This window comes from Tupaia chinensis, unplaced genomic scaffold, assembly GCF_000334495.1.
Source record: "Tupaia chinensis unplaced genomic scaffold, TupChi_1.0 Scaffold000216_1, whole genome shotgun sequence".
Taxonomy (NCBI): Eukaryota; Metazoa; Chordata; class Mammalia; order Scandentia; family Tupaiidae; genus Tupaia; species Tupaia belangeri.
Window position 1 is genome coordinate 2,304,203 of NW_006159691.1, and position 16,074 is coordinate 2,320,276.

The following is a 16,074-nucleotide window of genomic DNA, read 5'->3' on the forward strand; positions in this document are numbered from 1 at the left end:
CCTCCCCCACCCCCCACCCCCGTTGGTCCCACCTCATTTGCTGCCATGCATGGTCCCACCTCATTTGCTGCCATGCAGCTGAGTACAGAGGCTCTGCCCACTCCCCACTCCGTGTCCCTATTCTGATGTATCACTGATGGGGGCATTGGAAAATGACAGGGATTAAAGGTCGTGCCCGTGGTAAAACTGTTTACTTTTTTGGCCAGAAATCATGATGGCATCTGGGAAGACTCAGGGCATGGAAATCACAAAGTTTTCTTAAATCCAACCGCACAATTAAGACACTCAATTTCACCTTGGGAGACTTTTATATTTTTTAAATTAAGGTAGGCAGTGAAGGTAAGGTCTTAGTAAAAAAGAATACTTGACTTGAAGTTGCAAACCTGGATAAAGGACTTATTCGCTTACATTTTTATTTAACCTCTTTGACATTTGAATTCTTCTGAGAAGAACATTAATAATACACACTTCAAACAAGTTTGTGAAGATTCAAAAGGAGATTTATACAAAAATACACAGCTCAGGATCTGGCACATTCAAGGTGCTTAATAATATTTTTTCAACCTACATTCGTATACCTGTTTCTGACTGGTTATCATAACTTGCCATCTGTGAAATTATCTCATTCAGAATTAGAATAGCACACCTAAAACTTGACAAGCAAAAGAAAAATTCTTGTGTATTTACCACCTCGATACTAGAAATGTCTACCAAATTGGGCTGGGGGTCATCTGGCTCCACATGGGCTGGAGATTCACTTATTTACCCAAGTCTGATTTTCTGGGAGCACTGTGGGTTGTATTTAAGGGGTACAGGAAAATAGGAAGGTAGAAGGTAAATGGGATATGAGCTGACTCCAAATGTGGGTTTAGCCAAGGTGTTTGGGAAGGACCTTTACCCTCCTCACCACGAAGCACCCACTTTCTTGAATCAAATTACTAGCAAAGTTTACTCTTGAATCAGCTAATTAGCACAAACCGGCCCCCCTCTTATTCATGGGACACCCTGGCCCCAAGCGTGCGGGTGTTCATGACACCTTTGTGCTACAGTTGTCCGGGAGTCTATGAATGATTTCTTCTTTCCCTCTTCTTCTGTTCTGCAGCAATGGAATGGCAGGGACACAGCCCTCATGGTCACCCGGGTGGTCAACCACAGGCGCTTCTCGGCCACTGTCAGCGTGGCAGACACTGCCCAGCGCAGTGTCAGCAAGTACCGCTGTGTGATCCGTTCTGATGGTGGGTCTGGTGTCTCCAACTACGCAGAACTGATTGTGAAAGGTGAGTGTTCCCATCCGTCCTGGCTCAATTACTGGTCTTCCTCCTGTCCCTACACAGCCTGGCGGTACTGGGAGGAGTCAAAGCCCCTTTTGTCATTGGCTGTTTCTCTTCCACATTCAGTAGAATGAGACATGGGAGGTAGTCGCCCCTTCCTTCCTTACCACATAGCCCCTCAAAAGACCAAACTGTTAGAAAATTATGCATCATTATTCAAAATTGAGTTTTGCATATAGAATTCATTACCAAGAAGACTGCAAGGTATATAACTCAGAAAGCATCTCCATATTTTGCCTTATTTTATATTTAATGTTACAGTGAACAAATATTCTTGTGCTTTGGTGGTGTTCTATTGTTGTATTCTCATGCTATTGTTTCTGAGAGATTTTTAATTGAAAACTCAATACAGTATAATGACAATATTTTGCAAGGACTTTTGAAATAAACAATCTCCCACTCCAGTGGCCTTTATTCAATTCTTTTCAATTTTCTTCATCACCTTGAGGTATTGTTTACATTCTTTCTATTAAAATATGCATGTTGTTTCCTTTTCTGCTTCTTCCAAGAAGCTGAATAACCCATTTATTTTTGAAACTTGATGTCATCTTTGTTATCATGCTTAATGGTCGTATACTATTTCAATTGAATTTTCCTATTTTAAAAAATACCTTCTGTATGCAGTCATGTAGGTAATTCCAGATGTTTTTGTTTTTGATTTTTCTTTTATGTGTGTAACAATTAACACCTCAATTGAGTTTTTCCAAAGGGAACATTTTTATCCTATTGAGTCATATTATTTCCTTAGGATAAATTCCCTAGAGGTAGAGTTGGTAGGCCAAAGAATATGAGCATCTTTATAGATTTTTCTTTGTGTTGCAAGATTGCTTTTGCAAAAAAGCAGTTTGACGATTTACACTCATAACAGCAGTGTATGGATGTACTCGTTTTACTAACATTATGTTCACCGACAAAAAATTTAATACAGCATAATTTAGTGAATAAAATAATGTAGCAGTTCCTATTATCCCATCAATAGAATGATACCTGGTGTGTTTGAAGGGAAAAATCATTGATCGTCCTTCGGAAGGCTCCTGAGTTGGTTTCCTGGGCCTAAGTTAAATTGGTGTGAAAACCTTGATCTCTGTTTGCTGACACCCTCCCACACACACCCATACCTGGTAACCTGGGTCAGAGTGGGGTCTACAGTCTGGGACTCTGCCCTGGGTTCTCTTGACTCTAGGTGGACGACATTGGCATGGCTGGTGATATGTCATTATTCAGGTCTCAGTGTAAGTGTCATCATGTCATTTTTTCCCAGAGAACATCCCTGACCCCGTCTTCCACCTCTCCTCCTAGTAGTCACATTTTGTCACATCACCGTGTCTACCTCTCACCACACCTCAAAATGTTGGTTTTCCTGTTTGTTAACTTGGTGAGTTTTCCTTTATCTTTTATTTATTTATTTACTTTTAATTTTGCCATAGAACACAGGTACTTGCCAGAGAGAGACAGCGAGAGGGGGAAGGGAGTGATAAATCACCTTCCAGAGTGATGGCCACTCTGTCGTCCCTTCTCCTTCCCTCTCCTCTTGAGAGTTTGGGCCCACATGCACACCCCACGTGCCAGTCATGATTTTCAAACTGCCAGGTCCAGGACTCGGACCACATAGATGACCATGTGGGATCCAGCATTTTAACCTCCATGCCACCTGCCCAACTTGGTGACTTTTTCATCTCCCCTTTTAGGATAGAAGCTCTGTCAGAAAAGGGACATCATCTGCTTGGTTCTAAGTTTCCACATTTGGCATGGGGCCTGTCATAGGTTCTGAGTATGTGGGGCCATGTGCATTATCCAGGGTGTGACTGGTCCTGCATGATCATTTTTTAAGTCTCAGCCTTAAAACATTTGTGGAAAAATGGACGAGTGAATGGTTTATTGACCTCAACAGGAGTTAATTTTAACACCATAATGCTAGGATACTTAGGCTGAAAACCAACAAATTAGGCGGTCATGAGCAAAACAACTAATAAAAAAAGATCTTTGAATTGTTTACATTGAAGGCCATTAATATATAAAATAAGCATCATTTTGATCACATTAGCCTCATATCTTTGCATTTTTTTTTTTTTTTTGGTGCCATTAGATTAACTCTGGGACACAGTGGCCTTTGTAGGCCCTTTCAGTACTCAGTGAATGTGTAATTTACAGAGCTGTCCCCCTGGAACACTCATTATACATCTTTTGTGGCTGGCCTCCACGCTGGGTTGGGAGCCACGTGAGAGAATGCATTGTGTTCTCTCATGCCCTGCATGGTCTGGCCCGCACTTTCCACATGCCTGGCCCAAAGTCAGCGATGAGAGGATAGGGTGAATGACTATGGGAGCTCATGTACCACCAGAACTTTTTATGCACCAGAAAATGCTTGCTTTATTCTTTCCCTGTGTCCTACCTTCAGTTGTAGGATGGGGAATGCTGAAAATCCAGACCCAGAGGCTATTGGGGCAGAGAATGACATGAATTTTCATTGCCTTTACTTAGAGGAGTTGCCATGATTTGTCCGGTGCTGGCTTTGCATTCTGGGCTAGCGCTGCCTCCTGCCCAGCCCTGTGTGCACCAGCCAAGTAGGTCAGTGTCATCTGGCAGCCACTGCTGCTCCGAAGTCTTCATCGGCAGCCCCGGCCACTCCAGGTTAAAGCTGCACTGGGCAGAACCAGGTCTTCTTCACAGTGGCCAGTGGAGGGTTGATGCTCTCCATTTCGTTACACCTTGGTGAAATTCATCCGTATTTTTGGCATGGGATATCACTTTTTTTTTAATTGCCCATTTCCCCTTGTTTTAATATTCAGTGGGTAGTAAGCTAGGAGTTAAGTCCCTTGAATGTAAAGAAGTCCCTTCACATATGTTACCTTATTTTATCCTAATTGCAGCTCTGCAGCTTGGTTTTATTTTAACTCATTTTATGGCTGAGAGAACTGAAATAGCCAAGCTGAGAAACCAAAGGAAGCCCTAAGGGTTAGAGCAAAGTCCTGCCTGGATCTGCTTTACTCTATTTCAGCCGTACCCCGAGGGCTGGAGAATCATAGCCTTGTTGGCAGCTGGGATCACAATGCTGTGAACAGTGCTTGGAGAGCCAGCAAGCAGTTAAGGCTCGAGATGAGTCCCTGTGCCTGTCTGGCTAACTCACCACATTCACTCATGCCTGCCCTCTCCCACTCCCAGTCTAGAAAAACAATTTTTTTGAGAGGTTTTTGCTATAGGGCACGTGTGCTCGCCAGAAAGAAAGAGACAGAGAGACAGAAAGTGAGAAATCACCCCCTCAGGGAGGATGGCCACACCATGGTCCCTTCTCCTCCATTCTCCTCTTGGGATCTTGGGCACTCATGCACAGGAGCCCAGCGTGAGTTTAAGGCACTGGGTCTGGGACTCAAACTGCAGTCGACTACATGGAAGTCCAGTGACCTAGCCATTACGCCAACTGCTGGTCCCCCCTGCCTAGAACATTTTTTAGCCTTCCTTACACATACATCTGTACACACACACACACACACACACACACACACACACAGTGCTAAAGAGTCAGCACTATTCCAGCAAAACAAGAAAATGAAATGCTGGGACACCCAGAAGGAGAGGCAGTCACCTTTGAGTGTGTGCCTAGGACTCTATTTGAAGGTGCAAATTAGTGTGTTTGGGGGGAAACTGCCTCTGAACAGTGACTCACTTACCTCTTAAGAGCCCTCTGCCTTTGCAAAGTCAGGGTGCTTTAGTACTGGAGTATGTGCACTTGTAAAATAAACCAAGAGAAAAATATTAACCTTCCTTCTTTAGGAGAGGAGGAACTCTGGAAAACAAAACAACAAAGGTCTTTAGGGCCTAGTGCTGTCCCAGGAGTGAAGCTGTGATCAATTCCTCTGTTTGGTTCTGATTCAGCAACAGGAGAGAACTCTGAACTCAGGATCCTTGGTTTAAATCCTGGCTTCACCTGGTTCCAGCTTTGTGACCTTGAATGTGATATAAGCCCCTCAGAGCTTATCTAGGAACTTATCTAGCATGAGTTTCCTCAGAGGGCATTGTGAGGATTAACTGCAATTAGCAGACGTAGGAGCTCTTAGAACAGTGTCTCCTAAAGTGTCTGTTAAATAAAGTAAATGAATTGCCTCTGTGGTGGGATTTACCAGGTAAAGGAATAAGGGGGTGAAGGACTCTGGGTGGGGACAGAACACCTGACCAGGGCACGTTTGATTAGTACCTTTGCGATCCCAGAGAAAGTATGGAAGGCCTCTGACAAGTGGAGTCTGGTACTCTCTCCTTACAGAGTGATAGGGGAAAGGAGGGAAGAAATAGGAAAGTGTGAGCTTAAGCACATTTGAGTATGAGGTTTGCACAGATCAGAATTCCCTGGGTCCCATCCTATGTCTACCACTGATGAGTCAGGAAAGCTTAGCCGGGAACCTGGGGACAAAGGAAAAGTAGCTGGTCCTGCTTGTCCTCAGTCACCTGTCACAATGGCCTGTCCCATCTTCTGACATTGTTTATTTGGAACTCAGGCCATGCTGTGGTTGGCCCAGAGCACCTCAGGGCCTAAGGGTAAGGGAGCTGGAGGCCTCTGTAATGGCTTCTGCTGCAATTGCCCATGCTGAGTTGAGCTGTAGAGGCCCAAACAGGTCTCTGTCTTTCCCCAAACAGGAGTGTCCATAGCTGGCTGGCTTGCAGATCATGTGCTTTCCTGGGATGGAAAAGATCAGTGCTTTGGATGGTGCTACCTAATTTGAGTGTAGGTGATATCAAATTCTCTGGGCAACACACAGACTGAAATGAAAGCAAATTGGAATTACCTAATTCTGAAGGGCTGTTTATTGAGCTGCGATAATGTTCCTGGGTATACATTAGATTACTCTGTAATTGAGGTTTCGCTCAATTGACAGTCCAGCCCCTCAACCTACCCGTTCCAGACCAGTGCTCATAAATGTACTTATTCTCTTCCCCCTGTTTCTGGTTTTCTGCGTGTTTTCAATTTCAAGGTGTTTTGGCTTGACTGAAGGGTGTAAGTGTCCTTCACCAAAGCTAAGCAGATGCATCCTGATGAAAGTTTTCTAATATCTGAATGTTTGTAATTGGTGGCTTTTTTTTTTATTTTTAAGTTTTTTTTTTTTTTTTAACCATAGTATGCATGTACTCGCCAGAGAGAGATGGAGGGAAAGTGAGGGAAAGTGAGGGAAAGTGAGAAGTCACCCCTTAGGAGGATGTCCACACTGCAATACCTTCTCCTCCATTTTCCTCCTGGGATTTTGGGCATGTACATTGTACTATGAAAGTTAAAGTTTCAATCATCTTAAGCTGTCCTTTTTCTGAAATGGGACTGAGGTCATTAAATCCAGCCCACTGGTGAAGTCAGTTGCGAAAATGCTTCGCCTGCTTGTGCTATCTTTTTTTCTCTCTTTCTCTAATATTTTGTTTCAACATTTAAAAGTTCCTTAAAGTTGTCTCAGTTTTGGCCACACTGAGCCTGTGTTCTGGGGTAATCCCAGTGGGACACACACACACACACACACACACACACACACACACAGTGCTAAAGAGTCAGCACTATTCCAGCAAAACAAGAAAATGAAATGCTGGGACACCCAGAAGGAGAGGCAGTCACCTTTGAGTGTGTGCCTAGGACTCTATTTGAAGGTGCAAATTAGTGTGTTTGGGGGGAAACTGCCTCTGAACAGTGACTCACTTACCTCTTAAGAGCCCTCTGCCTTTGCAAAGTCAGGGTGCTTTAGTACTGGAGTATGTGCACTTGTAAAATAAACCAAGAGAAAAATATTAACCTTCCTTCTTTAGGAGAGGAGGAACTCTGGAAAACAAAACAACAAAGGTCTTTAGGGCCTAGTGCTGTCCCAGGAGTGAAGCTGTGATCAATTCCTCTGTTTGGTTCTGATTCAGCAACAGGAGAGAACTCTGAACTCAGGATCCTTGGTTTAAATCCTGGCTTCACCTGGTTCCAGCTTTGTGACCTTGAATGTGATATAAGCCCCTCAGAGCTTATCTAGGAACTTATCTAGCATGAGTTTCCTCAGAGGGCATTGTGAGGATTAACTGCAATTAGCAGACGTAGGAGCTCTTAGAACAGTGTCTCCTAAAGTGTCTGTTAAATAAAGTAAATGAATTGCCTCTGTGGTGGGATTTACCAGGTAAAGGAATAAGGGGGTGAAGGACTCTGGGTGGGGACAGAACACCTGACCAGGGCACGTTTGATTAGTACCTTTGCGATCCCAGAGAAAGTATGGAAGGCCTCTGACAAGTGGAGTCTGGTACTCTCTCCTTACAGAGTGATAGGGGAAAGGAGGGAAGAAATAGGAAAGTGTGAGCTTAAGCACATTTGAGTATGAGGTTTGCACAGATCAGAATTCCCTGGGTCCCATCCTATGTCTACCACTGATGAGTCAGGAAAGCTTAGCCGGGAACCTGGGGACAAAGGAAAAGTAGCTGGTCCTGCTTGTCCTCAGTCACCTGTCACAATGGCCTGTCCCATCTTCTGACATTGTTTATTTGGAACTCAGGCCATGCTGTGGTTGGCCCAGAGCACCTCAGGGCCTAAGGGTAAGGGAGCTGGAGGCCTCTGTAATGGCTTCTGCTGCAATTGCCCATGCTGAGTTGAGCTGTAGAGGCCCAAACAGGTCTCTGTCTTTCCCCAAACAGGAGTGTCCATAGCTGGCTGGCTTGCAGATCATGTGCTTTCCTGGGATGGAAAAGATCAGTGCTTTGGATGGTGCTACCTAATTTGAGTGTAGGTGATATCAAATTCTCTGGGCAACACACAGACTGAAATGAAAGCAAATTGGAATTACCTAATTCTGAAGGGCTGTTTATTGAGCTGCGATAATGTTCCTGGGTATACATTAGATTACTCTGTAATTGAGGTTTCGCTCAATTGACAGTCCAGCCCCTCAACCTACCCGTTCCAGACCAGTGCTCATAAATGTACTTATTCTCTTCCCCCTGTTTCTGGTTTTCTGCGTGTTTTCAATTTCAAGGTGTTTTGGCTTGACTGAAGGGTGTAAGTGTCCTTCACCAAAGCTAAGCAGATGCATCCTGATGAAAGTTTTCTAATATCTGAATGTTTGTAATTGGTGGCTTTTTTTTTTATTTTTAAGTTTTTTTTTTTTTTTTAACCATAGTATGCATGTACTCGCCAGAGAGAGATGGAGGGAAAGTGAGGGAAAGTGAGGGAAAGTGAGAAGTCACCCCTTAGGAGGATGTCCACACTGCAATACCTTCTCCTCCATTTTCCTCCTGGGATTTTGGGCATGTACATTGTACTATGAAAGTTAAAGTTTCAATCATCTTAAGCTGTCCTTTTTCTGAAATGGGACTGAGGTCATTAAATCCAGCCCACTGGTGAAGTCAGTTGCGAAAATGCTTCGCCTGCTTGTGCTATCTTTTTTTCTCTCTTTCTCTAATATTTTGTTTCAACATTTAAAAGTTCCTTAAAGTTGTCTCAGTTTTGGCCACACTGAGCCTGTGTTCTGGGGTAATCCCAGTGGGCTGGTTTGGCTGTCCCATTCTTGTTTATTTCTTCTTTTATAACTGCCTATGGGCGCATGTGTTCACTAGAGAAAGACAGGGAGACAAAGAGAGAGGCAGGGAAGGAGAAGATACCCTATGGGACATGGTCATGCCACAATCCCTTCTCCATCTCATTGGGATTTGGGTCAGGTATACACACATGCCCAGGGCATTTTTCAAGATGCTAGGGCCAATATTTGAACTGATGTTGGCCATGGGGGATCCAGCTCCCTTAACCACTAGGCTTTGGGGCCAACCCAGCTGTTGTGTTCTAAGGGCACATTATCTGCTGTTGAGCATGGCTAATTTTGCTCACTCCCTTATCTGATTCTTGTAGTGATTCAAGTTTTTAGCCTCTAGTTTAAAGATGGAATGACTTCAATAGGTGACTTATTCCTGTATTCATTTGCTTAATCAAGTTTTTGGTCATAGGTTGCAGGTTTAGATGATTCTTCTCACTAAACTGTGAGCTTATCACAGTCTCAGATGCATAGTTGGACTCGGTAAAACTTGATTAAGCAAATGAATACAGAAATAAGTCACCTATTGAAGTCATTCCATCTTTAAACTAGAGGCTAAAAACTTGATTCACTACAAGAATCAGATAAGAGAGTAAGCAAAATTAGCCATGCTCAACAGCAGACAGTGTGCCCTTAGAACACAACAGCTGGGTTGGCCCCAAAGCCTAGTGGGTAAGGGAGCTGGATCCCCCATGGCCAACATCAGTTCAAATCTTGGCCCTAGCATCTTGAAAAATGCCCTGGGCATGTGTGTATACCTGACCCAAATCCCAATGAGATGGAGAAGGGATTGTGGCATGACCATGTCCCATAGGGTATTTTCTCCTTCCCTGCCTCTCTCTTTTGCTTGCTTGACATTCTACTTAGACTATACACCATGTACTTGCTTGAAAGATTATAAGTACATATTCATCTAGCTAATATATCCCATAAGGAATAAGCCGGTTATGAATGAGGCCCTCATAGAATGCAAGAAGTTCTCCTACATAAGATGAACTTCCTCATCATTTTTTATTGGCTTTTTATCCAGCCTTTTCCCTGAAGCACTAGGACTGTTCTAGGTCCAACTATGCATCTGAGACTGTGATAAGCTCACAGTTTAGTGAGAAGAATCATCTAAACCTGCAACCTATGACCATGTAGTATGTGGTAGGCTACCTTGCTAATCCTGACCATAATCCTATCATGTAGGTGCCACCAGCATCCCTCTATTATGGTTGAGGACATCAAGTTCAAGGAACTTTTCCAAGGTCAGCCGTGTTTAATGGCAAAGCTAGTCCTGCTTATGCCTCAGCTCATGCTCTCTTCTCTACTGTGTTTCTTCGAAAATCCATTATGGTAGATCCTTCAGCTGGGTATGAGCTGAGAAAATAACAGAGGATAGGATGACCAGTGCAGTGTAGGAAAGCCTTGGAAGGCTTCTCAGAGTGGTCCCATCTATACTGGGTCTTGTGCCCTAGCAGGCTCATGAGCATGGACAGCCTGGGTTAGTTTTGAGATATGAGAGCCTAACAAGTTCAGGGATGGGAATGTAAACAGGTATCATTTGCAGAGTCTTTGTACCAGAATAGGAGCTGGAATCTTATTCCATAGGATTCAGGAGTCTCTAATGTTTGCTCCCATCCATCCATGGTTCATGAGGCCAGTCTCTACACCCAACTGTTCTTCCTTTCTCTAGCCCTGCCTGTGCCCAGAGGGAATCTATTGTCAGGCAGTTGGCTGTGATCAAAGGCCTGGTTTGAAACCCAGCCCCATCTGGTCCCAGTTCTGTGACCTTGAACTTGATGTTAACCTTTCAGGGCTCATCCGGGAATGGGGACTTAGGATCACGTCCCTCAGAGGGATCGTAAAGATTAAATGCAACAGCAGATGCAGGAGTTCTTAAAACAGTGTCTGGTATATGTATCCTAAAGTATGTGTTAAATAAAGTAAATGAATTGCCCATGCAGTGGGATTTTCCTAATAATGGGATAAAGGGGTTAAGGATTCTTCTTCCAAGAAGAGGAATGAAGATAGAGTCATATGAACTTGGGGCCCCCAGAAGCAGACCTAGTATAGGGGACGTAGTACAAGTGGTTTATTTGGGATGTAGAGAAGTAGACAGGGAAGGAAGGGCAATTTATAAAGGGGGCATTTTCAAGCAGGTAACCGTCATGGACATCTGGAACTCAGTCCTACTAAAGAACTCTAGGATTCAATGTAGAATTCCCGAGGGAGTTGGAGTACTTGGACCCTAACCCTCTCCAGTCATTGGTTAAGGGCTGCTCCTGCAGGTGTTGATTTTCTGCATTACTGTCCTGTTGCTCATGACACAAATGACCTCCAGAGGCCTTGAAGAAGTCCATAGCTATTGAGATTTAGATATGACACTCACTGAAATAAGGCCTAAAAGGTGGGAATGGGGTATAGGAGCTTCTGATATCAGGATCCTGCAGTATCTGAGCCCTTCAGAGATGACCAAAGCTGCTGGCTCTTGCCTCATCAGTGAAAGCAGCCATGGAGGCCAAAGACAGGTCAGGAGAAGAGGCACAGCAGATAGCCATGCTAGGCATTATGTTTTGGACAGCCACTGGAGCACTGCCTGGGCTGACTTCATATACAGACTCAGGAGCCTCCATTCCAACTCTCTGTCACTCCTCAGATGGAGAGAAGCCGGGGGGCTATCTCATTCAATGTTGGAGAACAGGCTTGGGATAAAATAGCTGGACTGGATCTGGACTCTGCCCTATAAACTCTCCCTCTTAAGTCTTTCCAGAACCTGCCATGTTCTATCACCTCAGTTGTCAACATGATAGACCAGGGTTGGAACACTTTTCCTGTACAGGGCCTGAGAGTCAGTATTCTCAGCCTTACAAGCAATATCTCTTGCAACTACTCAACTCTATTGTTGCAGCATAACCAACCATAGAAAATATGTAAGTTGGGGTTCTCAGGTGGCATGGTGGTTAAAACACTGGATTCCCACAAAACTGACCCCAGTTTGAGTCCTGGACTCAGCAGCTTGAAAATCACACTGGATGCATGTACATGCATGCCCAAAATCCTAAGAGGGGAATTGAGGAGAAGGGATTATGACCTGCCCATCCTCCCTGGGGTGGGAGGGTGTGACTTTTTACTTTCTCTCTTACTATCTCTCCCTGGTGAGCACATGCACCCTATGGCAAAAACCTTAAAAAAAATGTAAGTGAATGAGTGTGACTGTGCCAATAAAACTGTATTTACATAAACAGGCAAAAGCCATAGGCCATACTTTTCTGTGATCACTGTGTGAGGCCAAACCTCTCTCTCTTTACAATTGAATTCCAGCTTTCTCCCTGCTCTGCTCTTGCTTAACCAAGGTATATTCACTGTAGCAACCTGAGTGTTAGTTTGAAAATGAGTTAAATCATGACATTTTCCAGCTCAAAATCTATAATACTAAGAATAAAATCTAAACTTCTTATCACGGCCTCTAACTCTGGCCCCTCTCTATCTCTTGATCCCTGACCCCCACTTCTTTATTTGTCCTTTCGTTCTCTTCTCTAGCCACAGTGGTCCATTTCCTCTTCATTAAACCACACCTAGTTCATTGTGACCTCAGGACCTTTGCTCTTGCTATTCTCTCGTAGCCTGAAAGACTTTTATTCAAGATTGGTATGTGGCTTGTTTTGTTCAGTCTGGTCTCTGCTCATTCTGGTCTTTGCTCAGACATTAACTTCTCAAAGAGGCTTTCCTAGGTCTCCTTATCTAAAATACTATGCATCCCCACTCCCGACCTATGATTTGTAACTCTGTATATTTATACTATGCTTTGGCTTTCTTTCTAGGTCTTACCACTACCTGACATTGACATTTACAGCTGTTGGATAGTCAGAAAATTCATGATGCATTTTTGCATAGAAAAACAAAGGAAAGTATTTCATGACTTTTTCCAACAGCCCAATATTTGTGTATCACCTATCTTCCCTACCAAAACACAAACAAGGTCCCCAAAGGAATGCGCTCTGTAAGTCTTGTTTCCGGTTGGATCCTCAGCACTAGCACAGTACCTGGCATACCCATATGGAAAGCCCCTAGACATCTACTGTATCCCATGAGGAGTGGAGTTATCTAGACCTAACTTCATGAGGCTCTTATTTGAGCTCCTGGTTTTCCTCTTACCTCTGAGCAAGTTCAATCTCCATTACAGGTGCCTCTTTTGTTAATTTTTCTTAAAGTTCATTTCCTTTCACCTATTTCTTCCTAACTGCGGTAGGCTCTGTAATTCCCTGTGTTCCTATATAGCCTCCCTTTGTCCAGCTTTGGTGAATTGGTTGACCTGCCAAGCTGTGCTTCTTACCCAGTCAACCATGTGGCCATTTGGATGGTGGTTTCAAACACTTATGGGCTTCTTCAATGACCAGGAAGGCTTGCCTCCTGGTAAGTGCTTCCCATTCCTTCAGGAGTTCTGCATCCTGGAGTCTATATATTCAAATTTTATCTAAAATTGATCATTTTATGTCAGACTTAACCTACCTCCTTCTCCTTTTCTTCCTCCCTGCCAAAAAAAAAAGCAATTTCAAGCCCGAAATTTTTGGCATTCATGAAAGACCTTATTTCAGAGCAGAGAAACCTCAGCATCTTCATTTTCTCTGCAATCATTCTCTGTAGGTAAATCTTCTGGTGCTCAGGTTCTTAATTTTTGACATTAGCCAACCAAAATTTTATTAATGGGTCATTAAAACACATCATATTTTACTATGAGTGTTATTGTTGAAAACACAAAGATCACAAATTAGAGGTCTTGGGTTCAGATCCTGGTTCTGCCCTGTATTTACTATGTGAATTTTTAATAGCCGCATAATTTTTTGATTCCCTAATTATAATATGGGGTAAAAATGCCAGCTCCCCCAGATTGGGGGAGGGGTCCTGAATATGGTAATCCTACAAACACAAAATGCCTGCCTTGGTCAGTTGTCAGTCTCTGTTGTCCCCACATTTGCACCTAGCAACCTTGGCCTCTGACTCCTTCACTCTCAGGTAACATCACTATCAGTTTTCACAGGAAGAGAAAAGTGACAGATGGGAGAAAAGTGGGAAACTTCACTTGAGCATATGTGTGGGGGGAGGCTAACCAGGAGATATCTATGTGTATTGTATTCTATATGGGCACAAAGACCAGCTTATTTTTAAAAAAGTGTAAATGTGGATAAATAAAACCTGACAAGTATTGGTTTCCTTGAATTATTTTGACTATTTCATCAGCTGCATGCTGATGTGTTGCAGTAACACTTTTAACGCATTTAGAAATTAAATCAAATGGCAATTGCATTAAATCCTCCTTCACTTGGAACATTACCCTCCTGTGTTCAAATGCAAGAATGATCCAGACTCCAGAAAGCCCTGTGAAGTCTGTGATTAGCTATCGTTTGCAGACCATTTAGTGCCTGCCAGACACTGCACTGGCTGCCCTTCCAGGTGGTTATGTTTATCCTTCACCACGATCCTGGACTGCAGGTGAGGGTTCTGAAGTACGATTGCACAGCTTTTATAGAGTCACATCGCCCGAGGCTGTCCTCTTCTTACCGGAAATGAGATTATTGTGCGATCCTTGTTATACTAACTTTCCACAGTGTTTTATTCTGTGGCACAAACACTTGGAATATTGTTTCTGAGGACCTGTGTCAGGCATAGCTACACTTTGTTAAACTGTGGGCTCCAGATATACAAGGAGGCTCTAGGTCATTGCTTTACCCCTTCGCTGGAGCCTGTTCATCTCTGAAACAGCAGCCACTGCTGAGATCAATAGCTCCTCCTTCAGACTGACTGATCTACCAGGGAATGCAATATCTAGAAGCAATTTTGATTGTTATGATTGGGAAGGGTGGATATTGGCATTTGGTGAGTAGAAGCCAGAGATGCTGCTAAACATCCTACATTTGCAGCAAAGAATGGTCCAGCCCCAAAGGCCATTCGTGCTGAGGTTGAGACCCTGGTATAGACCTTTGCCCATGGGGAAGCTTCTTTATTTGTGATGCCCGAATGTTCATCAGCTATCCTGTGGGCTTCAGCCAGGGTCATGAGATATGGTAGAAATAGGAGAGACTAGCTGGTTATGTGACTATGAAGACGTGCCCCAGGTTCCCTGTCTGAGCATTTGATGTTTGAATTCTAGTTCACTCTGACTTATGACCCACTTTCTCACTGAATATCTATGGAGACCCAGTAAAGGAAAATTCAGACTAACTCCCTAGTGCTAGGAGAAACTCTTGCTAGCTCTCAGGCCCATAAGGCCAAGTGCCCACCAAACACGAATACCTCCTCTTCTACTGAGCAAACGTGTTACGGAGAAGCATCTGCCCAACCATAGACTTCATTTCCCAGCCTGTGTTATTCTCACATAAGCTGCTGCACATTCTTTCAAAGAGTTTGAAAAGTAGCTGGTGACACTCCACATTCTCTCTTCCCTCTTTGGATGACTATATGTAGACAACTCTAAGCTCCTAGGAGGTGGCAATATTGAATACTGAATAAGCCTGGGCCCCTGAATCACCTTGGGAAGGAAACTTGTATGCTAAACTGGTGTTATTTAAGCAATGATAAACTATTATTGTGTTAAACTACCATGTTTTGGTGTTTATTTGTTACAACAGCTAGTATTATTTTAATTAATGCAAGTTGGATCAATTTGCAGCCTCCCTGGGTTTAGCCTCTTGAACAAAATCTAGCCTACCTAAAAACAGATGATAAGATACCTCTTTTTCTCCCACTGATTTTGGGCTAAAAGATCCAACTTATGTATAATCCAGAATTGGACAATTATGTTTTTTTGTTAGAATGTTCAATTTTTAAAAGATTTAAAAAAAATGTCTCTCCTTAACCATTACCTATGAACATAGAGTCTATAAATTTCAGAACGTGTGAGGACAGAAATTATGTGTTTATGTTAAGGAAAGGGTTTGGGGATGGCCTTGGCTATGATCCATGCAACTCAGAAACTCAGAGGGAATTTGTCCAGATATGGTGAATTGAGAACCCAATCCAAAGGAGTGACTCTTACACTAGGAGTGGTGATCGTTCTGTTAGATGAGACCTGGTACATGACATAGGGTGTCTAGGCATATAGTCTGAGCTGCCCAGCTGGCCACAGGGCTGTCCTTGTGTCCAGACTCACCCAGCACTTCACCTCTCAGCCCAAGTCAGCTCACCTCCTGTTGGAGTCCAGTGGTTCCAACTGGAGATGGGTGAAGAGGGAGTAAGAGGTA

General features: G+C 43.5%; 1 protein-coding gene across 1 annotated transcript in view; it reads left to right on the plus strand.

The window, feature by feature from the left end:
- Positions 1-16,074, plus strand: part of PTPRT (protein tyrosine phosphatase receptor type T) — a 1,472,724-nt gene that overhangs the window by 727,240 nt on the left and 729,410 nt on the right. The window contains exon 7 of the mRNA XM_006147596.1: positions 1,103-1,277. Coding sequence (XP_006147658.1) covers positions 1,103-1,277 — 175 coding nt within the window. The remainder of the gene's footprint in view (positions 1-1,102; positions 1,278-16,074) is intronic.